The sequence below is a fragment of the Gavialis gangeticus genome, unplaced genomic scaffold (genome assembly GCF_001723915.1).
Source record: "Gavialis gangeticus isolate Ggan-Ray unplaced genomic scaffold, GavGan_comp1, whole genome shotgun sequence".
NCBI lineage: Eukaryota > Metazoa > Chordata > Crocodylia > Gavialidae > Gavialis > Gavialis gangeticus.
The window spans coordinates 2,481,512-2,508,057 of record NW_017728982.1 but is presented as its reverse complement, the minus strand read 5'-3'; the positions used below and the strand labels follow the sequence as shown (position 1 = coordinate 2,508,057).

The 26,546-nt window shown below is 41.8% G+C and overlaps 1 protein-coding gene across 1 annotated transcript in view; it reads right to left on the bottom strand.

The window, feature by feature from the left end:
• CADM1 (cell adhesion molecule 1) overlaps nucleotides 1–26,546 on the bottom strand; it is a 226,651-nt gene that overhangs the window by 13,386 nt on the left and 186,719 nt on the right. The window contains exons 8-11 of the mRNA XM_019511795.1: nucleotides 25,710–25,882; nucleotides 21,112–21,186; nucleotides 8,204–8,236; nucleotides 427–480 (exon numbers count right to left, since the gene is read on the bottom strand). Coding sequence (XP_019367340.1) covers nucleotides 427–480; nucleotides 8,204–8,236; nucleotides 21,112–21,186; nucleotides 25,710–25,882 — 335 coding nt within the window. The remainder of the gene's footprint in view (nucleotides 1–426; nucleotides 481–8,203; nucleotides 8,237–21,111; nucleotides 21,187–25,709; nucleotides 25,883–26,546) is intronic.

Here is a 26,546-nt window from a genome sequence, read left to right as displayed (position 1 = left end):
TTTTTTTTTTTTTTTTTTTTTAATATACATATTGACCAACTCTCACAATCCAACATCCTTGAATGTTTTACAAATGTAACAAAATTTCAACTGGACCATTCTCTAATTAGAATTTTAAAAAATTATTCCAAGCCACTGAACACACAGTAGCTGTTAGACAACCTGAAACATAAATCACACCGGGGTACACAGATCTGCCACCCCCCGCCCCCCAACTCCAAATAGGAGGATATAATAAAGGCATGCCCATATCAAGAGGGGGAAAAAAACAGCATAAAACAAGAATATTTCTAAATGACAGGACTCTAATTAATTGCTACATCGTGGCAACCATACGATGCAAAATGGCCAGGATGCAGAAATCAAAGTGGAAACAGTATCCACAGATTTAACAGCACAGTGTTGTACCTAATGACTAGCCCTTACCTGAGAGATCCCCATAGTCCAGCTCCTCTGCCGAATTTGGCAACTGAGTAAAGCCTTACAAGTAAAAACAAACTCATTTTTCTTTGTATTCCTCAATGGACAAAAACAACACACGTAAGAACTGAGGATGAAGTTCTTGGAAAAAAAAATGCGAGTCAAATCACTCCACATCTGATGGTTTGAACAGATCAGCTTGTGAGTACAGTTCTCCAATCATTTACTTTATTACTTATAGACTGTCAGAAAGATTCCTCAGTCTACACTGTTTAACACACACAAAACATGACGGTGAATGTTCAAAATCACTCATTCATAACAGCATGCAACCCCCCCATACGCCTCGGCTGTTAACTATCAAATGGTACGAGGCATCGGTTTATGATACGTCTACTTAGATTAGACGTACACTTTGGTAACGTTTTATGTTGACTTCCAATACAAATTGAAATCCTTTGGCAATGTTGACAAATTGCAGCAATTTCTCCATTTTTGGATCCTGTGGATTACGTATCAAAACTGCACGGCATCTGCCTAGACAGATCGCAGGTCCTCTCTGCAGTGAAAACTTTCTGATGGGAAAATGATTTTACTTTTTTAATTCCCCAGAGTTCACCTGTTTTGGAAAAGTATCCGCAAAGCTGATAAAGCATTTAGGCAGGGAAAACTCTTTTGGAAGCTACTGGTAAACGCAACTAACTTTTGTTTATCCGGGCTTATCTTTTCTGGTTTGCTTGCACGGGGATGCTAGGGGGCAAAAGGGGCAAAAGAAGTTTACTCCAGCAGGATAAATTTGACTTTAACCTAATTAATTTGTGCTGATGCCTTTCTGCAAATGCTGCACCATAACCTAAATGTCTGAAGGTACCAAACACCTATTTAAATCAAAGATAACATGGGCCATGCTGCAATAATATTGTACTTGCAATACCTACTTTTGCAGTTGCCTGAGTGGCATGTGTATACCACACTATACAAGATGCAAATATCTCCAAGCTGGCAACTAAGTCTAAAAATGTCATTTTATGTTGAAAGCTTGGCTGTTGGTTGAAATCTTTCCAAGACTGTCCCCCACTGAGGGAGGGCCTTGGCCAGACAATGGGAAAGGGCTGATTGTCATTTTTGAGTCAGGTTTTCAAGTGGTGGTGTGGCATTTGGGAAGCAGATCAAAAATGGCAGTGAAATGGCAGCCTGTATTTTGAGTTTACCTACCCTAAGAATGAGCATTGTTTTAGTATTTATTTTAGCTGAACTGATGCCAACTGCATGAGCTGTGCATGGGCAAACCACAGCCAGCACCCATTTGCCTGACCCGACTTCCAGCAGATGGCTGAATTTAGGCTGCTTCCTAGACGCATTCGAAAGGTCTCATTTTTAGGAAGAGACAGAGGTTACAGAGGTAACTTTGCAAAATATAGGGTTGGCTTTTTTTTTTTAAATAATAAGGATGAAGATGCTCATGTAATATTATTGATATGCAAAGTTTTTCCCCCCATTAGAAAGCATCAAACAGTCAATATACACCTCATTAGTGATGAAACTCATTTTCAGTAATACAGAGTTTAAAATAAACCAAGTCATCTGGAATCTACTGCTTGAATTATCTGCTACAGTGGGAAGCCATTTAGATTAATGGCAGTAGATTTGTTTTGGTAGCCTTCTGGATTTCAGGAAGCCACACGTTTGTCCCGTAATGTCATGTATACGCAGAAGTAGAGCCGGCGCACAGAGGCGCTGGATGTGGAAACCCGTGCTCTGAATGGGAGCCATTCAATTTGTCTCTTTCTAAAATTGCTTCTGTGCAGACAGTCTTCCCTTTCACTTAAAAGAGACTACGTTTTCTCAATAATGAAAAAAAAGGGCAACGCTGCATTTTTTATGAAGCAAAGGAGCTTTTTCAAAAGAAAATTTAACAATTCGACAATTCAGTTTCTACCTGCACCTGGTACACTTAAAAATGTCACTGAACAGTATTAGAACCTGTTGTGAGGCATTTTAAATACGTGGCAAATTACTTCTTGATTTTTCTCATTAAACTTTCATATCAGCTATTAAAGCCCTTTCTCTTCATTTCTGATTTAAAAATGTATTCAAAGTCTTTTGCAACTTCTGTAAATAAATGAAAGTTAACTTTTCAGCCTGATACATTTTCTCTGTCAAAGGATAAAACGTAAAAGGGAGCAACCAATATGCTCTGAACTGCATCTCTTTCAGATACAGGTGTTCAAATGATTAGCTGAGCATATAATCTATTTAGTCAGATTTATACTGACACAGTAACATTGTGTAGTGCTCCATAAGTAATCTCTAATTTTTAAAGCAGCAATTAATTTCTTTCCTTTATAAAACTATAAATATCCAATTATGGGTTCTATTTTATGTTAATTATTTTACAACACTAGACAGAAAGTTTAAAATATGCTCAGGGATCTCTGATGTTTTAATTGCCCCAACGACTAGGTCTGCAAGGTAACATTTAAAAATATTACATCTATTATTACTGTTAGACATTATGGGGGAAGAGAGTCAAAAGGCACAAAAGGCTGCATCCTTCCCCCCCACCATGATGGTAATGCAGAAGCTAGCAAGATATTTTTATTCCTGGTTATGTCCAGGGCTTTCAGAAATGGTTAGTGCTCTGGATGGCTCAGCTTTGCGTCCCAGCATGAGAAAATGTAACCCTGATTTTAGAGGTTGGGCAACGGTTAGAAACTAATCAATAACTCAAGCACGTTGGCATTACACGTTTAGATTACTATTAAAAACCCACATGTACTACCAATTAAATATTCCCCTTTTAGCTCACAAGAGCATAGACATCTGCTGCTACACTCCAGACAGCATGCGTCTTCCTCCAATCCATACTTCAGCTTTTTGATTCGGTTGCAATTTCAATCTCAGATTCCCAGTTTCCCTGCACCTCCTGCTTTGTCAGCTTTCGGAGACTGTTTCTTTTGCCCCCTCTCTTCTCTAGTATTAGTGGCAGTCCTGTCCGCACTAAAATACAACACTTTTCCCCACCCCATCTCGAAATGGGAGCTAAAAAAAAAAAAAAAAAAAAATGATCGAAGCTTCTCCTGCCATTTGGAAAGTCCTTTTGGGTGCTGACTTGCAACGTCTATGCTATTATCAGGAATCCCTGACTGCCCGGGGGTTTTTGCGTGACATTTTGTGTACTTAAACATATGCGCCCAAAAGCACATATGCACAGTGGTTGTGTCATTTGTAAAAGTATCTATATATATTTGTATATCTCTCTCTATAGAGACGTTTTGTGTATTTACACATATGCAGTCATTTGTAAAAGTATCTACATATATATTTTTATATCTCTCTCTATAGAGACATTTTCTGTACTTACACATATGCACCCAAAAGCACGGATGCGCAGGGGTTGTGTCATTTGTAAAAATATCTATATGCATATATCTTTCTGTAGAGATAGAGAGAGATATATAGATAGATATATAGATAAATAAAGAAAAATGCAATGGGCACTAGTTTTTAATTAAAAAAAGGGCTAAGTTTAAAGCTGACCAGAAGTCAGCGCTTGAAAGAATCATGAAGTTTAGTCCTTTCCTCTGCTGTGGCAACAGGCTGTGTCATATTTAGCGTTGCAGGCTTTGCTGTGTGCTCTTTTTATACAGGAGGAAAAAAATGAGCCGGGCCATTCTCAAAGGACAGGTGTCCTACTGGGCTCAGGTTTAGTATGGAACAAAGACTTAAAAAACCCCCAAAAAAGGTTAAAACAACTGAATTTTAACGTGTTTGAAGTGGCAGGGGGCAAGGGGACCTGCTCTCTAAAGTCAGGGAGGTTAGACGTTTAAAGAAATATCTTTCCATTCTTATAATGTGTTCAGCCCTCACTTGTTGTACTGATGCAGGGAATTGGGATTTCAAAATGCGTCAGTGCTTCGGCCCCACTGGCACCCTGATACCATGAAGTAAGTAGTAAAAGGGAAGGAGGATTTTACCAAGTTCAGTAAAACCAGTTTACTGCAGTGCAGCGGAAGCACAAGCATTACTGCCAGCCATGATCATGCTGTTATTCGAGTTCTGGTAATGAACAGTGCAGAGAAAGGAAAAAGTGCACAGGAAAATTTACAGTTAAGTTCTCATTTTTAAACAAAAGAATTAACAATGTTCGTGCTTTTAGTCACTCATGCATTGCTGCCATCAATCCCAGGAACAGGAATGGCAGGGGTTTGTTTCACTGGTTTTTAGTTGGGTTTTTTTGTTTTTTACTCATCTTACATGCACACACACATACAGGACTCCTTTATTCCAGTCCTCTAGGATACACTCCAAAAATTTAAATTGCTCAAAAACCTTTCCCAGATTGAAGCACTGCATTTGTGCCACTCTAGCCTTACAATTCGGTTCCGAGTTGTATTTTCTTTGCTCTCCATCTATTCCATTTTTTTTTTTTAAATCATTTTTAATTGTTTTTGGAGAAAATCCCTTTTTTTTTTTAGTTCATGCCCATGCATTTCTAGTCATTCACGTACATGCTCACTCCGATTGGACATTGGTAAGAACAAATGGCCAACATACATAAACATCTGGTATACTCCATACACACTCCAGCAATGCAAGCTTGGAAAGAAATCCAAGAGTCTTCAGAGGGAAAGGACGCGTCGAGAGAGGCAGTGCGGTGGAGTTCAGCACAGAACAAAATAATTTTAAAGGCTGAAAAGCTGCCTAGCGTTTCTTGTCATTAAGTTGTTAGGTTTAACACAGAGACAATTCTCTCTTACCGAGGTTAAGGGTATTCCTAAGCATGATGGAGCCCTTTTAAAGCGCTCCCTAAACATAGTTAAAATAAAGCCGTTAGTAGCTGCAAATTGAGACAAAATGGTTCTTTAGCTGCAGCCCTGCGTTGGTTCCCAATGTCACTTCTTGCGAACATCAACACCCATGTGAAACCTTCACACCAGTTAAGCCTTCCGTGAATAACTGTGATCCCTCTAGAGCTCCTGCATACCCAGCCAAGTCTGCCTCGGACATTACAGTAGGAAGTTTTAGTTCAAGGAAAGAGATGCTGTCACTTGTCCCTGGCTCGTTCCTTAGCTATATAATGGTAGAACTGCCTAACCCTCCCCACAGTTTAAGGAAGAGCATGCCTGCTAGTGCACTGCAGTGGTTTCAGAAACAGAAAAGATGGGACACTACAAAAACCTTGGTCTTGCGAGACCTCTGCTTTGTGCAACTGGGTGCAAGATTTTTCAGTGCAGACCCACCTACGGTTGGAGGCATAATGTCCTCCATTCCCCTCTCTGAAGCAGGGACTCTGGTTGAAAAAGGACTGACCATGCAGCAATAATGGTCAGCCCAAGTCCTCTTGGTGCACAGTCTGTCCTAGGCATTAAGTGAAGTCTTGAGCCAAACTCTCTCCAGAAAAATCCTGTAAAACCTGATTTACTCAGGAATCCCAACAAGAGTCCTCCCCAGGGTTCCTGCTCAGTCCCAGGTGCTTCTAAGGAACGTAACTTTGAAATTTTGATTTGGCAAGAGAATTCAGCGGAAGGTAGAAAAGTCACCCCCGGCTGTTTCATTTCACAACCATGAATAGCAGGGCCTGTCTGGTGATCCGACTGGGCGCTTGGTGCACTATCAGCAGGAAGATGAAATTCAGGACGTATGCTTCTCCTTGCTGCGGTCCCTGCAGTGACCTGGGGCACGACCAACTGATATAGGCCTGTGCATGCAAAAATAATTCCAGCCTTGTTATGAGGACTTAACTCTGCCAGGAGAAGTGGCTTCTGCCACCCAGAGGCATTGAGAGTGAGGTCTGGAATAGAAGAGTAAGAAAATCCAGGTATCCTGAAGTGTCGGAGGCTGCCTTTGGAGGAGATGCGGTGATGGGACTTTGTAAAGCACTCAGCGTTGGCCCCACTCTATTCCCCATGGTGTCGATGACCCATCCCCACCGCTGACCAGGACTGACACTGGAGCAGAGTGAGGCCAACACTGCGTGCGCCATCCGGATGTCTACGGAGTGGGACCATCTTTGCCATTCTAATAAATGCAAGTTATTTTTAAACTCCACACGTCAGCCAAAGCAGAAGAGACTTTAAGACGGCTAATAAAAAGGGACAGCACTCACTCACAAATGACATGGAAATAGCCTGAAGGGGCTGAGATGAGTCACCAAGTCAGGCACATCTAAATTCAACCCACTAATCACAAGGATTAATGGGGTGCGGCAAAGTGGCGATAATGAAGCTGCTATGACAGGCTATCCGATGCGTCCGCGGGGTCTTGAACCAGTAATGGGGACGGAGAAAGAGCAATGTGGTGATGCAGCCCGCTCTAATATTCACTTTCTGTGGGGGTAGGACATTGTTCAACTTATTTTTAAGGACACCCTGGTCATATTTTATCTCTGTTTTCCTCCAGTTGTGTGACAAGAAGTCATCCCACTGCATCTCCCTAACTCTTCCCCTCCATTTTTATACACATCAAATTGAGGTTGTCACTTAACCACGTTCCCATATTCATATTCTGTTCCTGTCGTCTGCTCTCGGGGGTGGTGAATGACCTGCATGTACTATAATTTTTCAGGTTTCACCTAACCTTTAAAGTTGTTCGAATGCAGCCTACAATACAATGCTGCTTGGGCTTCCTTGACTTTGCAACGGCTGCTGTTACTGCAGTTGCTTCACAATTATTTACTCTAAATTAGCTACTGTAAACCGGTGAAAATGTTTTAACGGACGATGCGTTTCATCATTGTTTCCTGGGGAAATGGGAAGGGCCACAAAAAATATTTTCTTGAACTAAAAAGGAATATTTATTGCAATTTAGATGGTAAATTATTTTGGAACGGGAACCTCATTTTCTGTTGTCTTTTTTTTTTTTTTTTGGCATATTAATTTTTTTTTAGCCATTTAATTTCTCTACACTATTGCCAAAGATGTCCATCATGTTAGAAGTGAATAGATTTAGTGCCATACCAAATTTCAGGGTAAAACCTGAAACACTTTACTTATCAAAGAAAGAAGGATAATATGAAAAAAAGAAGAACAGAATAAGGATTAAGCTTAATTAAACCTATCCGAGGCTGGTGCTATTTTGTTAAGGTCCTGCATGTGCAACTTTCAGCCCAAAGTGAATATTTGAGCATTCTTTGAAACGAGGCCGCCAGGAAAGCTGTCAAGCTGTTAGCCAGGCTAACTGGAACAGATGAGAAGGGTTAGTTTGCTAGACTGCTATGTTGGCGAGAAGAGTTTGTGTTGCTGTTTGTTTTTCAAATCCCCTTCTGCAGTGCAATAATGAAAACTTTCCTCCTGACCTCTAAGAGGAGAGGTTTTTCTGTGGAGCTACCACAGAATACCAAAAATATCTCTTGGCTCAAGCAGGCTTAAGGGATTCAATTTCCTTACAAACCAAAAAAAAGCTACTAAAAATTTCATGCATCTCTTAAAAAATTAAATTTGAGTTCACATTTTCAAAAGCCGGATTTCTTTTTAATGCTCAAACTGATTACCCCAGAAATGCGGATGACGGGGAATCAGTCATTTCCTTTATACCACTCTTACATGCGTGCTGTTTCCATTTGGGTTTCTGGGAATCTAGGACTGTAACAATCGGCTGCTAAACTTGCAACAGAAATGACAAGACTAGACATCTTTTCAAGCCTTAAAAATTATGTTATATTTATGAGATCAGTCCACTTGAAACATGATTTCCCTTGAAGACCACGTTTCCCTTCTTTTCCAGGCTTGCCTTGCCACTCAGCAGTGCTGAGAAAGTAGATAAACAGGAATGTGATACCAACCGTGAACTGCCGGTTCTGTCGTCGCCGTTGTGTCTACACACGGGAACAGAGGATTGGAGGAAGGGAAGAAACAGGAGGAACAGCATGCAAAAAAAGGGAAAATGGAAAAAATGGAACAGATAATATATGAGCAAGCTTTCAAAGAACATTGCGTGACAAGCAATAATAAAATGAAAGGCAAAAAGCATTTGAAGTGAGTTGCACTGTTTAGAAGACATGCCTCAAGTTCAAAAGCTGTGAGCCTGAGGAAAACAGTAAATTCTTTGTTTTTCTGCAGTCCTGCCAGGGGGTTGCTACTGGTGGGCAGAGAGTTAGGAGAGCATGCAACGTGGGGAGAAAAACCAGCACCAACTTTCTGGTTGGTACCGACTTGCAAAACGGAGGCCCAACAGCTTAAGCTTGGGAAACGGTTTCATACATTCAAACATTGCCTTCATCAAAAGATCCCTCTCCAGCCTGTTCTCCAGATTCCTTCATGAGGAGCTCAGAAGTCCAGTCACATCCCAACATTTCTCCTCCTCTAGCAGATGCCAAGAACCTGCAAATACTACAATGCATTTGCAACTTAACTTCTGCATCCATACTTGTTCTAGGGCTGCTCAGAAATAATAATAATAATTTAAAAAAAAGCAGAATGTCAACTGAAAACTAATGCGCAGCATTTCCACAGATTACATGTACTCCATAAAACGCACACACAGAGGACTCTCACGAATCGCGCATCAATCAGACTCGTGATTAAAACATGCATGTGTTTGCACAGCCCAGGGCTGCAGGTGAAGGCAAATCCTCTGCTAAGCAGGATCTCCTCAACTCTGGTCATATGTTTTATCGTATTAAAGAGAACACGTGCTTTGCCAGGGTGTGAGGAGTCACTTATGTCATAAGCCATTTATTTTTGTCCAGCCAGGTTCACATCACACTCCAAAGGTCAACTGTATTTGGGACGGACTTCTGAACCCCTCGGTTCTGCATGTGAAGCCAAGGCAACTCAAGTCTTAGCCTGTGTCAATAAACTGCAAAATTTGTCTCCCTTCCTCAATTTCTACCTATTTTTCCATTCTCCTTCTTGTTGCTGACCAGTTCGGCAGCGAAGACTTGCTGCCCGAGCTTGCTGGCTGCATGCTGTTACATGCTGGCTGTTCAGATGGTGCTTAGTAACTTCATAAATACCTACATAATCTTCTACCACGCAGCACGGCATAGCTGTGGTCACTCGCATCAAAAAAAGAGTTCAAAGGACTCCATTTGGTTCAACACAGGCAATGTTTAAATGAATAAAAGCATATGTTTAAGTGCAGAACAGCACTCTGCAACATGTAATTTCTGTAAACTAGCCTGGAACTTCAGATTTATAATTACAGCAGGCAATTTTACCACAGGCGTTGCCCCTCAATTAAGATGCTGTCCTAGGAACTGCAGTCTCTCTGTGTATTCAAATAAGCAGTGGGAAACATGAAGGGGCCATTCTTTTGTCATTTAGCTGGGGACAGCCTAATGTTTCGATTTCTGGAGCACCGATAAAGACAAGAATCATACAAAGAGCACACAATACTTACAGATTCAAAGTCTGCACGCTTTAAATGTCAAAGCAAAACAACAACCAAAAAAAAAAACTGCACAATTTAACAAACTACACCGAGATTTGCATAACAGATTATCAAGCCATCATTAGTCTGTTCCCACTGCCAACATATACTGCTCTCGTCTTGGCAATCAAATTTAACACACAGTTAATATGCTAGCACTTGTTCTCATGCTGGGAACTATGGCGAAGGCAGTATGGGAAGCCTTCCAAAAGAAAAAATGAGAACAAGAGTAGGTCTTTTTATTTTGGTAGTAGCACTGAGATAATGCTTCATTTTAACCAGGCAAGCAAATAGGGAAGGGGGTCAGGGAAGAGTTGTGTTTAGAAAAGATAATAAGGCTCAGTTAATTCCTGCTGTGTCATCTTGCCATCTACAAATACTCTCAATTTACTGTCTTCCTGGAATAAAAAAAAAAGTTATGTCATCTTGAACAGTAAATAAAACTGATAAAACTGAGCTGGACGTTAAGCTTGCATTCATGTGCTGGAAGAGATATCAGTCAAGAAACAGTGAACTGGACAGTGCATCTCGCTTCCCCTTCTGGGGACAGAGACCAACAAGTTACAAAAAAAATAAAATAAAATTCTCAAGCAGTTATAAATGCAAACACAGATCCAAGTCAAACAACATGTTTGCTGCAGCTGGAATGGCAAAGTTATGATTAGCAAATGGATTGGATGATCATAGCAGGAAACACAGACCAGTCAAAGTTTTAGAAGGAGCTTTCTGGAGGTCCCTTTCAACTCCACAGTCTTCTTGTTGGATAAAGGATTAGGAGACTATACGAGTATGCATGTATAAATCTCTTTTACTCCATGGCACAGTGCTAAGCTGAAGGGGAATGATTTCAGGTTTAGAGATTTAGGGAAGAAACACAGACACACTTTGGAAGATGATTTTGCATCACGAAGGAGAGAGAATTAGACTTCAGCTCGGCTCCTTTGGTACGAGACTAACAAGTATATGCAAAACTGCGCAAAACACTTAGTCCCCAGCCCCTGCAATTCTGCTCTAAGAACGAAAGTATCCCAGTAAGAGGATGGACCGTGCTAGACTGCCAACAGAATATCTTACGACAAATACTGCAAGCTGGCTAATTTTTCAAAATAATCTTCAGTATTTCAGCAGTTGCCCCTTACTTTATGTTTGTATATTCCAAAATACTTAGCTCAACATGCCTGACCCTAAAGTTGCAGATAAACATGCATGATTCAAGTGAATCAAAAAGCATGATTTTCTGGAACGAGGTCTGCCGGGAGACCCATCAGCCCCGTCCTCGCAGAGCTGGATGGAAGAGGTTTGCTGCTCTCCTAAACTGCGACTCCCGGGCCCAATGAAGATAGTGACAGTGCTGGGGCAGGCATCGATCAGGTCCTGAATGAGGGGCTGCAGCAGCAATCACAGGCACTTTATGGGAGCGAAAACTATCCTTTGATGCTAGACATGTGAGGGTTTATATTATGCGGCCAGTGCAAGAGAAGAAGGAAGCACATTACATTAAGCAGGGTGGCTGAGGACAGGGACCATTCATCTTCAGATAAAACAAAGAATAGGCAATTCCTTCTCTCCATTTTAATTAGTAAGCCTCAACTAAATTTGTTTTATGCAGGGAAGTAAAAATGATCCAGTGGTCTTCCAAAATCTGCATGTGCATAAGCACCTAGAATTCACTAGATGACTGTTTTATGAGCTCAATCAAACACGGGATCCAGGGAAGGAATTGTTTGCTGCTATAACGCAGCATATTTCACTTAACATTGACTTTGTTTTAGTATCGGTCATAAGGGCTCTGTTTATAGTGGTCAGATCTTGAATGACTTCAACCTCTCGTATACATCATGTTGTGGTACAAGATGATGTTATCTGCAAAATGGGAAAACACTGGCAACATTCAAGCTTTTCGACACCAGTCATTTAACTAAGTAGCCAAGAAAAAAAATTAATGCATCAGAGGCAGCTGGGCAATAGTTAGTTGAAACAGTGGCGTGCAAGCTCCACTGTGACACAATCTAATTCTTTCATATGGATTCTCTCCAACTTAAAATTGTTCATTGAGTGTGACAGACTGGGGGTTTAAAACTAATCCATAAATTAGTCCGCCGTCTCAAACAGAATGAGCACCATAAATGAAAATCCTGGGAACAAAATTAAATTCGCTAACTTAAATGCTTTTTCTTTCTTCAATTGAACTACAGTGCTCCTACTTTATAAAAATACACAGATTCATTAGGGCTTTAAAAAACATACCTGAAAGGCTAGGAAGGTAGTATACCTGTTAGGAGAGCAGCATTTAAACGTGAAAATAAGATTAAAATCCATCCATTTCATATATTGTAAGATTTAAATTGAACAAAACTAAAGCAGCACAGATGTCTGCTCAATATATTTCTTTCTAGTTTATTTTCTTAAGCCAAGTCAATAGAGCCGATAGGCTTTCTGATCACCGATTCATTGAATTCTTGCTCTTTCTGCCTTTTTTCAGACAGCTTCAAATTTACTAACCAGGGTAAGCAAGAATTCCCTCGACGTTACCGTTTCATAGTGATGGCCTAAGTATGAATGCTCAGTATTTAGGAAAAGAACATTATTTTCTGCTTTATTTCAAATCCATAAAGGCAGTAAAAAACAAATGCTGGGGAAAAAATCCTCTATTAATTTCCACTGAGCTAATGCCTAGTCTCAGTCCATTTAAGTTACATTTCAATTGAACCGCGAGGCGGTAGGACAAAGGGCAAGGGAAACTCAGAAACCCACATATAATGCACAGCTGCAGCAATCCTCTCCCTCTCCACCCTCCCCGAAAACCTTCCCAGAAGAAGGATGAAAATGGACGGTGTTATGATGCTATATGATGATTCCTTGTGAAGTAATTCCAAGTTGTGCTGAAAGCTTTTGCAGAGAGGCGTGCTGCATGCCACCCCTGAGATAGCTTCATTTGCAGACCAGATGTTTCACAAAAATAATCAGAATCTGCTCAGTGGTTTTATGCAGCAAGAAAAAAAAATATTTCTGAGCTTTCTAATGCTTCTTCCATAAAGCCCTACAGAACGTGCGCCCCTTTAGATTGGGACCTTGCAGACAGAGCGCACCTGGGCACCGCCCCTGCCCTGAGCCCTGTCGGGGTCCATTAGTCTCCCTGAGGCCTCTTGCTGCAAAATGGACACGTTTCCTGGGGCTGCCCAGCTCAGGAAAAATGACTGCTGCAAACCTCTACCTCGTTCCTTACCAACGAGGAACAAGCAGGGCAAAGTGCTCTGGGCGTTGCTGACGTGGCGCAGGAGTGGCGCAGTGATGTCTTTGCAGGTGCGCGAGCTATTCTCTTGTCCTTTATTCCCTTTCATGTGGTCACATATTGGATGAAAATGTCAGAGGAGTCAGACGCTGGCTGTAAATTAACTTGACATTTTACCAGGGACACAGGGAAGCGTCTCCAGGAGCTGAGAAGGATACAATAAATTATTTGGGAAAACTAGCGGCTAAGATGAGCAAGTCTTGACACTCATTTGCGAAGTCTTGCGTGGCATCAGGCACCTGGCTGTGCGTGTGTATTAGTCCAAGCTCATGAAGCCAAAGGAGGGCCGTGCACCTCTTGTTTTGATCTTCTTGCTTTTGGATGTATGAATGTCAAGCTCCGCTCACCGCTGCATCTTTAAGGCCACATTTAGAAACAAGGGGCTGCGCCCGTTGCTGCAGTAGTCCATAATATGGATATTCCAGGTTGGAATTAGCCAGGATGGGCTTAGTATAACTTGATGAAAAAACAAACAGTTTCCCATTTCTTCTTTCTGTTCAACCTGAACTCCACTCCCCACTCCTCTCCCATCCCACCGGTGTCACAGATGTCAGCTCTAGTAACCGATGAGAGAAATAAAGTCTCCAACTCTGCTGAAACGTGTGTGCTTTAGTAATCCTAGCACTGCCTCTGCACCCCCCCAAACCGACTGCTATCAGGTACCCTGAGCAAAGACTGACTTCTCTTCCATGCGCCCCACTACCACCTCCCTGGATTACTCCTGGAATAAATCCCATACAGCTGTAGTTTGTCACACTTGCTGCTGTGATCAGAAAAGGACAAACTTGCAGTAGGGATACAATTAATTATTTTAAGCTGGATTTTTGGCACACGGATTCAAATGCTGGCATCTTCTCACATCATGTAAGATTTCCAAATTTTGTAACAGAGAGCTATGGAGATACGGAAAAATGTTCTTCAACTGACCTACAGTCTTGGAGTTTAAATTCCACCTAATCTTCAGGAGTAAACCTAGTGCTGGTTAGCTGGAAAGTAGAAAACCTTTAGGATTTTTACAGTAAACATGGAAGTACTGGTACTTAAGGTATTTTCAGGTTTGCCAGCACTTCCTTGTTTTTTAAGGAGCACTACCAGGTTATCTAGGCCCAAAACTAAAGTTTTACAAAAGAGGATTAGAATAATGGAAAATGAAGGTTGGAAGGGATGTCAGGAGATCACATCCAGTCCAACCCCTATTCAAAGCAGGACCAGCCACAACTACATCATCCCAGCCAGGATTTTGTTTATCTGGGTCTTAAACACCTCCAGGGATGGAGATCCCACCACCTCTCTGGGTAACCTGTTCAGTGCTTCACTACCCTCCCAGGGAGACATTTCTTCCTAATTTCCAACCTCAACTTCCCTTGCTGCAGCTGGAGCCCATTGCTCCTTGTTCTGTCATCTGATCCCACTGACACCAGCCCAGCTCCGTCCTCTTTGCAGCCCCCCTGCAGGGAGGTGAAGGCGGCTATTCAATCCCCCTCGGTCTTCTCTTCTCCAGACTAAATCAGCCCAGTTCCCTCAGCCTCTCCTCACCAGTACTGTCCCACAACCCCCAAACATTTTTAATGCCGTCTGCTGGACTCTCTCCAGTGTGTCCACATCCTTTCTGTAGTGGGGGCCCACAGCTGGACACAGGACTCCAGATGTGGCCTCCCCAGTGCTGAACAGAGGGGAGAATCACTGCTCTCGATCTGCTGGCAACGCTCCTACCAATGCAGCCCAGGATGCCAGTAGCCTTCTTCACAACAAGGGCGCACTGCTGGCTCCTGTTCAGATAATCTATTCATACATTTTTAGCAGTTTATCAAGAATGCTTTCCATTGGTCTGTCAACATACTTCTTCAGTGTTGGAGGAGTAAACACCAGAGCGCTTATTCCCAATGCCCAAGTAAATATAAACAGCAGAAGTGTTGGGAGTTTTGTTCTTTTTACTGCTCAGTTCTAACTATCTATGGTATGACCAAAAAGGATGTTTTTAAAAAAAATAAATGTCACAGAGTTTCTTCTTGCTAAAGGGTTATTTATTTATTCATCTGTAAAAAAAGGGCTATGCAATAATTTTAAAGACAAGTAATATGATGGTAGAGAGCCTGCCAGCTCAGGATGTGCTGAATTGCTACAGAGCCTTGAAACTCCCCCGAGACTGTGCCTGGTTGTCTGCAGAAGTTACACTGGAACATCTATGCAATATAAGCCCAGACACATGCGCCTGGAAATCTAGGAATACCTGAAAGCACATGAAGTGCATCCATGTTTCCATTAACACTGCCCCACAGTACAAACAAGTTGCAAAAGCAGAGAAAGCAATAAATGCATGCAACCATGTGCACAAAGAATTACATTTACTACATGAAGCGTTTTACTATGTAGTAGACTAATTTACTTTGCGGTAGTGTCACCGTCTACATGTGCAAGCACTTACTGCACAGTAAAGTGGTCTACTTCGCAGCAAATTTACGACCTGAATATGCAAATAGTAAACTTACTGCACAGTAAAGCCAAATAGCATGAATTGCATGTGTAGATGCGTCTACTGAGAAGTAGGAAGAAAGTTAACTAGTAATCTAAAACAGCTTGTGTTTATATATGGAAAGAAAGAGAGAGGGAGAGAGAGGGAGTGAGTGTGCATATATATATATGCACTTTTTATTTTATCTATTTATCTATCAATAAATACATAAATAAATAAAAGAAAAAGTGCATATTTTTCCATTTAACCTCCATAATATGCTGCTTCAAAAATTGATAAGAGATTATTATTAGTAATAAGCACATGAATCTCCCGGGAAATAACAGTTATCCAAGACCAGTATTTCAAGTGAAGACTCCAGGGGCAATTCAAATTATTCAGTTTGCTCTGCCATATCCTATTGTACATCTTAATGAACAAAGCCACAAAAGGACAATTTGAAATGATAGAAAAGGGTTTGTCAGTGGTAACATCTGAAACACCAAAGGATGGTCAGAATATCAATGCAGACAGGGGACATACTGAAAAGATCAAACTGCCATGTGATAAAACATTATAAGCACCGACTCAGAGGCAAAGCAGAAGAGACAAACCAAAAGCTTTAAAGGCCGTGGTGTTTTGGAAACTTTGCCACTGGCCAAATAAGAATTTTTGTGGGATTTACTCAAGGGGGACTGTCCACAGAGCTGGTCTGAGCGCTCAGCTAGACTGTTTGGTCCAGTCTACGAGAGCCACCTGCACAGTCACACTGGGAGAACAGCAGAGGGGAGGAAGACTCTGGCTCAGGAAGGGGATCAACCATCCAGTGAAGGCACACAGCCATGACATGCCTTGGGGTGTCAAGGCCAGCACGGGTCATTGCTTGGGATAACTCTCTTTAGTGCACCAGGGAGGAGTTTTGTATGCAGCAGGGAATACATCTTACCACAAGACTCTGGAGCTGGATGTCACAGGAGTGCATTAAGATCTGCCTATCCTCCTATTTTTCCCACCTACTACTGTAGCTCGCAGTTGATAAATCATGCCGACCACCACGAGAAGGCGAGCTCTTGGGGGTAGGAACAGTATCACAATGTCATTAAAGCTTGTGGAGTGTTGCCTGGGTAGAAATACTTGATATAAGTAGTAGAAAGGACATGTGTCTGGAGACTAAGCTGATGAATTTGTTGAGCGTGCATAAGTGCAAACGCCCCCCTCCCGAGCCAGTCCTACTGGCCTTTCTTTACACTAGGGAAAAACAAACCCAGGACAAGTCGTCTTCAGTACCTGAATTGGGAACCAGACCCTTGACTCAAGGAGCCATCTCGACAAATACAGAGTATATGCAGAGAACATTAGCTCTGCAACTGAAATCTTTCTCATCCATCTGCTCACTTTTCAAAGAGAGATGCAATCTTTCCAGGACCATCCCTAGATTTTACAAGATACCACAGGAGTATATACGTAGCTTGTGCAGGGAATGGGAGGGGAGGCAAGACCAATCTAAGTTAAAATCTGCCCCACCTGAAGACATTTATTTCCATGTGTTTCGGTGGGAACCAAGCATGAAACTAGGTAGCAGAACTTGAAAATACTTTTACCAGCCAACAAAGTGGCTACCAGTATTCTGACTGCATGCGAACACTTTGGAAAGGATTAAATTAAGTTTTCTATTGCCTCCCAACATTGTTAAAACATATTTCTGCACTGCCACTCTCTATAATTCTTCCAGTTGATGCTTGGAAAACATTCTGCTGCTACAAAATACTTCGGTTAGAAAAAATGGGAATACAATTCCTGCAGTTTTGTACGAGAGCTTAATCAGCAGTGTTAGGCTGTTGAATGTTTTATATCGAACCATGCCTGTGATGGGCTAAACAACTCAAGGGTAGGAGTGGAATTAATTTTGCCATCCATTTGTTAGATTTGACTATCAAGTTAAATTTAGTATACTGTCTGATCTCTGTAGAAACTGAGACTGAAAACGTTCAGTTCCATAACCTTTAATCTGTTCGGAGAGAGGAGAAAACGTTAAATTCTACGAGCGCAGCCTTCAGGATAAGATAAATACATATAGAGCGGTTCACTAAGACATAGTAACTCTGCAGGATCGCATCCATCAAAGAGAGGGATTTGACAAAGTTGATCTAGTAGCAATTTCAGTTTAACAACGCCTCGATGCTAGCTCATTCATTAGCACAGAGGCATTTTGTGCGGAGAAAGGATACAACTCTTGGGATCAGGAGGTTAAGGTGCGACTGTAAGGCTGCCTCAAATCTTAAGCCACAAGGCCAACAGCAGAACTAGACAGAGCAGATAGCAAGTCTGTAGTAAAGCGGGGAGCTTGGTGTGGCAGGCCTGATCCTGCCCTTGCTAGCATCAATGGAAAAGCTCCAAGGGATTTTAATCAGAAGCCTAGGATCAGAGCACAGGTTTTAATGTAGACTGGCCCCATTCACACTGACTACTGGACTAGCCTAGGTGCAGAGGGGTACAGACAAAACCTACACCCTGCTTAAAACTCTGGTATAAAGGCCTTGCTGACAAGACCACTAAACCATGACAAAAGATTAATAGTCAGGACATCAATTCTTAATTCATGGACTATAAATACATACAGACATCGCTTGGCTAATAAGCAACGCACACGAGCGCATAGGTGTATATTTGTACATATGCAACAAGCAACTGAAAAAGATCCTCAGTTCATCTTTGAGGAAGATGGGTGTTAAGCCAGTGGATGGATTGGTGTAAGATCCTTGATGCTGCAGGAGGAAGAGACTTGAAGTGAGGTTTGGATCGGAAAAGGTGCTGAATAAAAATATTCTCTTGCTTGCTCAATAAAACCTGCTGTCTGCCTACTCCAAGTGGTAACTGCTTCTATTAGTGAAAAATTACCTGATTTTACTACCTGTCTGTTCTGCTGTGCCCAGCTGAATGGGTATGGCAATGAGGAAGAGAGCTGGCTCTCACCTTTGAACGGAGTAAATTCCAACCAGCAAGATGAATCCTCCTCCACATTTTCATAGTGTCATAGTTTGTAGGGTCAGAAGGGACCTTCTTTTATGTTCACTTTTCAGAGCAGTCATGGCATGCCCACCTGCGATTCGGCAGCCTCAGTCTTCCAGTCAAGACAATTGGCCTGCTTTGAAAAAAAGACTACCAAGGAAGAATAGCTGGAAAATCCTATTAGAAGATTATCACCTCCCTGAAGAGAAGGGTGATGATCATTTCCTCAAGGACTGAATAAATACATGGGAACAACGTTACCAGGCCCAATAAAAGCCATGGGGGAGGAAGCTTTACTGTCAGCAACGTACGTAGCCGAGTGTGTGAATACCAGGAGCATCATGATACCCAGAACTAGCTCGCCCTGCCAGTGCAGTCATGTCCAGGTGCCTGGTGAGACAGCTGTGAATTAGACACATTCGTGTCAAGTGAACTGTGCAGGAAGGTCATGGAAACTTAGCACTGACTGGAGCAACTTGACTTGAAGAGCTGCAGCTGACAGCAATGGTATAAGGGATGAGAGAAAAGATGAAAGGGGAAAGGCAGTACGGAGCTGCAGCAGAGGCCCTTGAGAACTATGACTTGAATCAAAAGCTGAGATGACCGAGTTGGACCACAGAGGTAAAGAGGAAGGGCTCTACACACCTGCTCCAGCCGGGAGCAAGCCTATGGGCCGAGCACCACATAAGCAAGTCTGCGCAGCTACGAACCTCAACATGTAAGAGCATGTGTTTAATCACAAGTACGCAGGACCAGTATGCAGATCAAAGCACAGAGGGTGCATGGGGACGAAGGGAAAGTGAGCAAAAGCAACATAGAAGCTGCTTAAGACGCCCTTTATAGTCATGGATGGTACCAGTGATTGGAGCTGCTGGGCTTGAAACGATAATCTTGCGGTAGCAGTGTGAAAAGACAGCTTTGCATTGCTCTTTTTTTGGCTGGAAATGCTAATAGCGATGCCCAAATTACATATTGGTGGCACTTCAGTTCCAGGGAAGAGAGATGAATGGTACCAGCTTTTGACCTAACCTGGAATACAACAGAGCCGGATCAGGGTAAACTTTCCTTTGCGACCTTTTCAAATTCTTTAAAGAATTAACTAAATACTTGATAAAAGAGGGGAAAAAAACCCATAGTTTATATTTCATTCAGTTTGAGACGCACTTGATATCGCCTTCTCCACAAAAGGGTATAAAGGAGACTTGCGAACATCAGGGTCAGAGATTAAAAGCTGTTATAAAATAAAAACAGATTCAAAGATTAAGCAAAGAACTTGAATAAATGACCAAATCCCAAAGTTGGGGAAAGGTTAATCACGGAGTCTCCCAAAGAGCATTTCTAAGGCTGCTGGAGCTCAAGATATTTATTAAAAACCTGAAAGGAGGAAGACAGTGAATGGCAAAATCTGGACAACACGATGGAAAGATGAAAGAAAGACAGCTGCACACAGGTATGTGATAAGGCACGTTGGCAGGAAGATTTTAAATTGTTTGCTCACATCTTTGGGAGGTGATTTACTTGTCAAAACTCAAAGAAGAAAAAAAAGTCAGGACAGTTAGAATCAGCAACGTGAAGGCACAGCAATCGTCAAAAGTGAATAAAATGTAATGCTGTTTTTATGAAGGAATGGAATATAACACAATAAATATTATGCCATTGAATAATCGAGGGAACACTCGCATCTTCAGTAGCAGGGGCACTTTGTCACTTTTAACCAAAAAAACCCAAGAAAACCAACAAAACCAAAACATCAAAAGAAGGTAGCTGAAATAGAAAAGTCCAGGAAATGGCAATGAGTGGAGGAATTGCTGATGAGCAGGGACCCCGGAAAGGCCATCCTAGTGAATGACTGGAAAGATTAGGTCTTGTTACAAAGGAGAGGAGCAAGAGGCAACAGGATGGACGAATGGAAAATGGTGAGTGGTGTGTTATGGTCAGCTGGGCGTTCTTATTTACCGTTCCCCAGAACGCAGGAAATAAAGAGATCAAAAATTAAAAAAAACATTTTTTTTTTTTTTGCTGTTAAAAAGGGGATAAATATGTATTTGTAATTAAATGCATATTTGACTGGTGGTATTCCTTTTTACAGGACAATGAGTAGATAGCTTATTACAATTCAGAAACGGATTAAGCATCTACAGATAAGACTAGCAACTGTAATCAGACGAGTTGGATAAAGTTAAGGACCAGACTTCATATTTCCAAATGCTGAGACTGACGGGGCGAGGAAGAAATTTAAGACCCACTCCCCATACTAAGTGTGCTTTAATGGTGTTTGATACACTTTCATTTGAACACTAGCCACCAGTGCTGGAGTTCATGGCCTATTTGATTTTTTCCCTTGACATGGCAATTTCCATGTTTCAAGAACGTCAACATGAAGCACTGTGCAGCTTCCAGGTTACAAGACACACGCACAAGAGAATGCATGCCAAGGGGAAAAAGTGTGTTTTTTGGGTGGTTGGTTAATTGGTTTGTTATTTTTCCCCAGGCTTCAAGCTGTGTTTATATACATAAAAGACAATGCACATTCAGGACATTTCCAATGGTTATGAAGGTACTGTACCTGCGATAGTGGTAGGGATGGTGGTGGTGGTGGTGGTGGTGGTTGTTGTGGGAGGAGGGAGAGTTGTAGGGGGATCTGGATAAAAAAAAATAAGAAGGAAAATAAAAAGAAAAAGCAAATTAAGAAAAACAAGCAGAACACAACCATGAACCATAATGATCAGAGAGAGAAACACAGACACTGAGAAGCAGCACGGTGGTTGGAGGTCTTTCCTCCCCTAAAACCAGGCGGTAATATTGCAGCTGGTTGGAAAGACAGAGGCCTTCAGCAGCTGAAAACCAGCGTAGTCCCATTGATTTCAATGAATCTACAGGCTGACTTGCACCCGCTGAGGCATCAGGCCCAGAATCTCTCTCTCTCTTTTTATCATCTGTAAGTGTTACAAAATAAAACCAGCATAAATTAGTCAATGGGAGATAGAGAGATGGAATGGGAGAGCCGTAAGAAAAACAAACTGCAAACTTTCCGTGACAAGGAGAACAGTTTACTACATACGAAGAAAGGCACGATGGGGCTTTGTTGTTGTTCTACATTTATATGTGGAAATTCAGCTGGGGAAGCATGTGTGAGAGCAGGGCTCCCGCTGTACTTAACAACGAACATCAACAGCAGATAAGTGCATTTTACTCCCTTCTCCCAGAACTGTTAACGTCATTATTCTTCCTCCATCGATACATGTCAGCAGGATGTTAAAAACTACTTTTAAGCGAATAATAAATACAAAGAAATGAGAATGTCGCTACAAACATCAAGTGCAAGACATGCAAGATTTTGCTGAATTTATTTTAAAAGTGAGTCAATATCTTTGTGACTTATAAATGTTTTAGTATGCTTGCTTTTGTTAATAGTGCATCCTTAATGAGAAAAAATAGAAAGCTGAAAAGATTTCCTCTCTTTATAACCGATAGCTATTTATAGAAGGCACTTGACCTGCTGGAGCCAAACAAACAGTACCACTCTATACAGTATCAAATATTTACAGTGTATAGAGGTCCACCTCCTTATAAAAAAAAGTGGGATGGGGGTGATGTGAAAAGATGTAAAAGAAAAAAAATATATGTGTGTGTGTGCGTGTGTGTATATATATATCTCAATGCCCAAATGATCAAACTGAATGTGTTAAGTAGTCAGCAAGACTTTGAACTAAGAAATCATTCTGCAATAATAGAGCATGAAACGGTTCGTAGGCCTTTGATTTTAAATTTTATCTAAAGCATGTCAACTTTTCATCACTGACACATCTGCTACTCTTTTATCTCCAAGTGAGCTCTCAGATTCTCTGATTAATACATCTGAACTTTAATTATATGCTGCACCTTTATTGTGTTCAGTACAACTTCCTGAAAGTTAAGAAACATTACCTTGGAGTTCGCTTCATTGTGAAGTCAGCTGAAAGAAAATGATCATTTATGAAGAATGTCTTTAAACATTTTGTTCTTCTCCTGCAGCAGAAATATCTGAGTCCATATCTTTGTTAGAGAGGGTTTTTTTTTTATTATTATTCATCTCCTAACTAGGGCTAGGCTGATAGGCTGCTGCATCAATGTCTGGTTACTGGCAGTCAAAACAGATACAACAAAAGCACTGGAAACCTCGCCATGCAGATGGATGCTGATGCACTGAACTTGTGGCACTGGCTCCACTAAGGAAAGCTGCTATCTGACAGATTCAGCCCTACCGATGAGGAGAGACGCCTATCTATTCTCTTGTGTTAATCATGCTGAAGATTTCTAGGATATGGTCCTGGTCATTCTCAGTGGCAGCAGTGAGATATCCATTTTTATTTAAGAATCAGTGTTTCCAGTTTGCATTACCTCATATGTAAGTAGGCAACCCTATACCAAGTGGGCACTGGAGAAAGTTGCATTGGGGCAGATCAGCAGCAATTACCATCCAGAGTCTTACTGCTGGAAAGCTCTTAGACTTAACGCTAATTAAATGCACGTGTGTTAATTGATAAGGAAGCTCGTCTCAGTGAGGTGGAGTAGAGCTGGCATGTCAAACCATCATAGCTCTTCTAGCCACTACTCACCACTGCATCACAGAAGTATTAAGGGACTTGTTAAGAGACAGACTGATTTGACAGACTAATTGCTTTATTGGTCCCTGTTTTAAAGTGAACTTGATGTTGGTGGACAGCACTGTGCTGACAGCCCTGGAGAACAGATCCTCCTCATCGACAGAGCAGGTAGGATAAATTTTCCTCCATACGGAAGACTTTCCCACTAACCCTGCAGAGACTGCTACTAGAGGTCAGCTTTATTGTTCACTTTAATATTTTTTCTACTGACAAAAGGGGCTGAATGTGTTGACAGGTCATGGGACGAATGCCTTCTACTAGGACCTGGGCAGAGACATTCCCATCAGGGCACAAATCAATACTCATAATATTCCTCAACACTGCCTTGTGCTGGATCTGCACAGGGGTGCTACAGAAGATAGCTGCGAGACATCCAATTTGTGAGGCCAGCGGCTCTGAACTCCTTCTCTGTATGGGCATAACGCTATTCAGCTGTCCCTAATTTTTGCTGAAACGTGACAAGATGGGACATATAACAGCTGGTTGACCATGGATCACTGGCAGACCAGACATGTCCCTACGTGCCTTTGTCACATACACAGGTGCACAGGTTAAAAACCCCTTGAAAAATGGGATTTCTTTTAAAAATAAATTTAAATCACAGTCATTTGGGGGGCATTTAGTAGCCAATGAGGTGCAGCACTGACAGCACTGGGGACCGAAGTTCTCCACACAGCATGCAAAGCAGAATGGGTGATAGCATGAGCCACCGCAAGCTCTAAGAGCTCCACTCCTCCAACCACGCGGGGTTCAGAAGGGAGTTCGGTCTCCAGGGCTCCATGAATCACCTGCCAAAATGGCTGGAAATTCCTGCTGGAGCCGTTCAGGATATTAGTTTCCCCAGATATCTCTCCTCTAGGAACCGAAGCAAGACCAATTCTTTTGGTGTCAGCAAGGTTTTGTTTAAAATTCTCATTTAGGGAAAAAAATGGAGTATCTACAACCGTGCAAAGAGTGGGGAAATAATTTTATTGCTGTTTTGTTGTAGTAGCAGTTTTCAGAGTTTTAGTCTCTTATGAACTCCTTGGTTATTATGTTTAGGATTAATAGCATCTGGAAAGCACACGCTCAGTGTTAAACGTGCTGATGAGGTAGGTGTGCCATGTCGTCTTTCGCTGTGGAAGGTTTAGAGCTGTAAGGTCATTAGTCTCTTCTTTAAATAAGCACCAGTAGGAATGCCTCTTTACCCTACTAGGCAGACAGGATAATAATTCCTTTGAAGTGTGGATTTATCTCTCTGAAAATTAATTTTTGCCTCAAAAAGTTGAAACCATTTTGTGCTATCAGCCTAGGAAAAATATAAGGAATGTTTGGCGTTCATGTTTAGCTGAATGCTAAACCTCTGGGATTTAAGTTCATCTTTAGATAAGTGTTTCCGAAAGCCCTAAACACTGTGCACAGAAGGTGGCATCTGTGTATGCAAGGCAGAAGATGGGTATGCAAGCAGCTAGATCTGTGCAGACACAAGGGCTTTGGAGGTGTACAGCTCCAGGTGGACATTATATGAACTGAACTGCAAGCCAGAGTAAGTTGCTGTCGTTTAAAAACAAAAACCCCAGCCTCCACTGCATTGGTCACACGAATGACACTGCTATAATAACTGCAACAACTCAAGGGCTTTAGAAGCCTTTGGCTTGACAGCCACTCGCTATCCCACTGAGCTCCCCAAAGAACATGCTTGCTTCACCTGCATCGACTGGGGTGGCAGCATTTATACATCGTAGGGGAAAAAAAAGCAACAACCCCATGCATCAGAAGTCTCTCTAATGGACTAGTTTTACACACGTAGCCCAAGGGAATTGTTCATAATTAGACCGGGGGATCACTCTTCAAATGTCTACTGAATCTTCATTATATGCAAGACCTTCAAGACAAGAGCACAACAAGGCTTAAACTGATGGCAAAATAATGCAGAGGAACTGAAGAATTAAAGTAGGTACTTAATAGCACTCTAAAAAGATGCTGAGAGATGTTTTAGTATCTGCTGGCAGCAATAGATAGGTTTAAGACATCTCATTCCTCCAGTTTATTTACTGGTTTGTAATTGTCTGGATATGGCCACTGATTCTTCAGTAATTTAACTTGCTAGAAGCAGATTGGAAAAACAAACCTGTGCCACTGCTGAAGAGCCTGCAAAGTGGGTCGTATGAGCTGGGGACATGTTCTACAACATTCGGGACGGTCAGGATGGACAATTCAAGAGTCCCCCCTTTGGCCCCCTGTACTGACCCACTCCGAACACCGCATCAGACAAGACATCCATGGCAAGCCCACCACGACAGCTCCAGAGCAAGCCACTTACTGGACTTAGGAGTGAGTGGTTTCTGCAGCTGAGGTTAGCGCAGGGGAAAGGAAGAAATGGTTGCCCAGCCCCCATAACATAATGAGAGGATGTGTTGGATGCTATCAGAAGTTCCTGCATCAAGCAAAATGTTTACTTTTTCAAAAGCTTTTAGAGAGTGGTATGTAGCAATTATGTGTAAATGAGTCTAGTAGAAAGATGGTTTTTCTCACGTACCGTATACAAACAGCATGTAATCCTCATATGATTTCCCCACCACGTTTGAAGCCTCACAGCGGTATGTACCATTATCTGTTTTGTTTAGGTTACTAATGAGGAGGTTTGTACCAGACAGTACAACGTGTTGAGGCATCTCATCATCTACTCTTAACCATCTCATGTCCGTAGGCCTAGGGAGGAAGGGGAGAAACAGTTGTATTACTAATTCTTACAGACAAGCCGGTCTTCTCAGCATTTCACCCGCATGCAAACATTACATGACAGGCAGAAGACCTAAATCAAGTGACACGAGAAAGAAATAACACAAGATTCTTCCTCTGCTTAGTCCTGATCCACACACTGCTGGAGTTAATCTACAATTGGACAATATACTCAGGGTGTCACTTTTTGTTCTTGCTTTGAAACAGTTTCACATTAGCAGCAAAAAGCTCATTAATAGATAAGGATGTAATTAAGTAGGCGGGAACCCAAATCCAACTTGAAGCCTATGCTAGAGGCTGTCCTGGTAGGCACAGCAACTCTAAGCTATTGGACAACACTTGCTCAGGCAGATGAACCACATTAAAGGAACTGCTAAATTTCAGTGAGTTTGAAACCCTTCAAAAAAGGGGCAGAGGGAATTAGTCCTTTTCCCTTTGGCAGCCCATGTTCACATCCTGCCGCTAATGGCACTCAAGTGAACGTCAGGTTTGCATAGCTCAGGGAACAGCATTAGTCGGGTACTACAGAGCCAGAGGAGGGAACTGTCGTTTCTCTAAGTCTCAAAATGGCAATAAGGTTTGCTGACAGACTTTCCTTTACCTTTTTTTTTTTTTTTTTTTTTTTTTTTTTTTT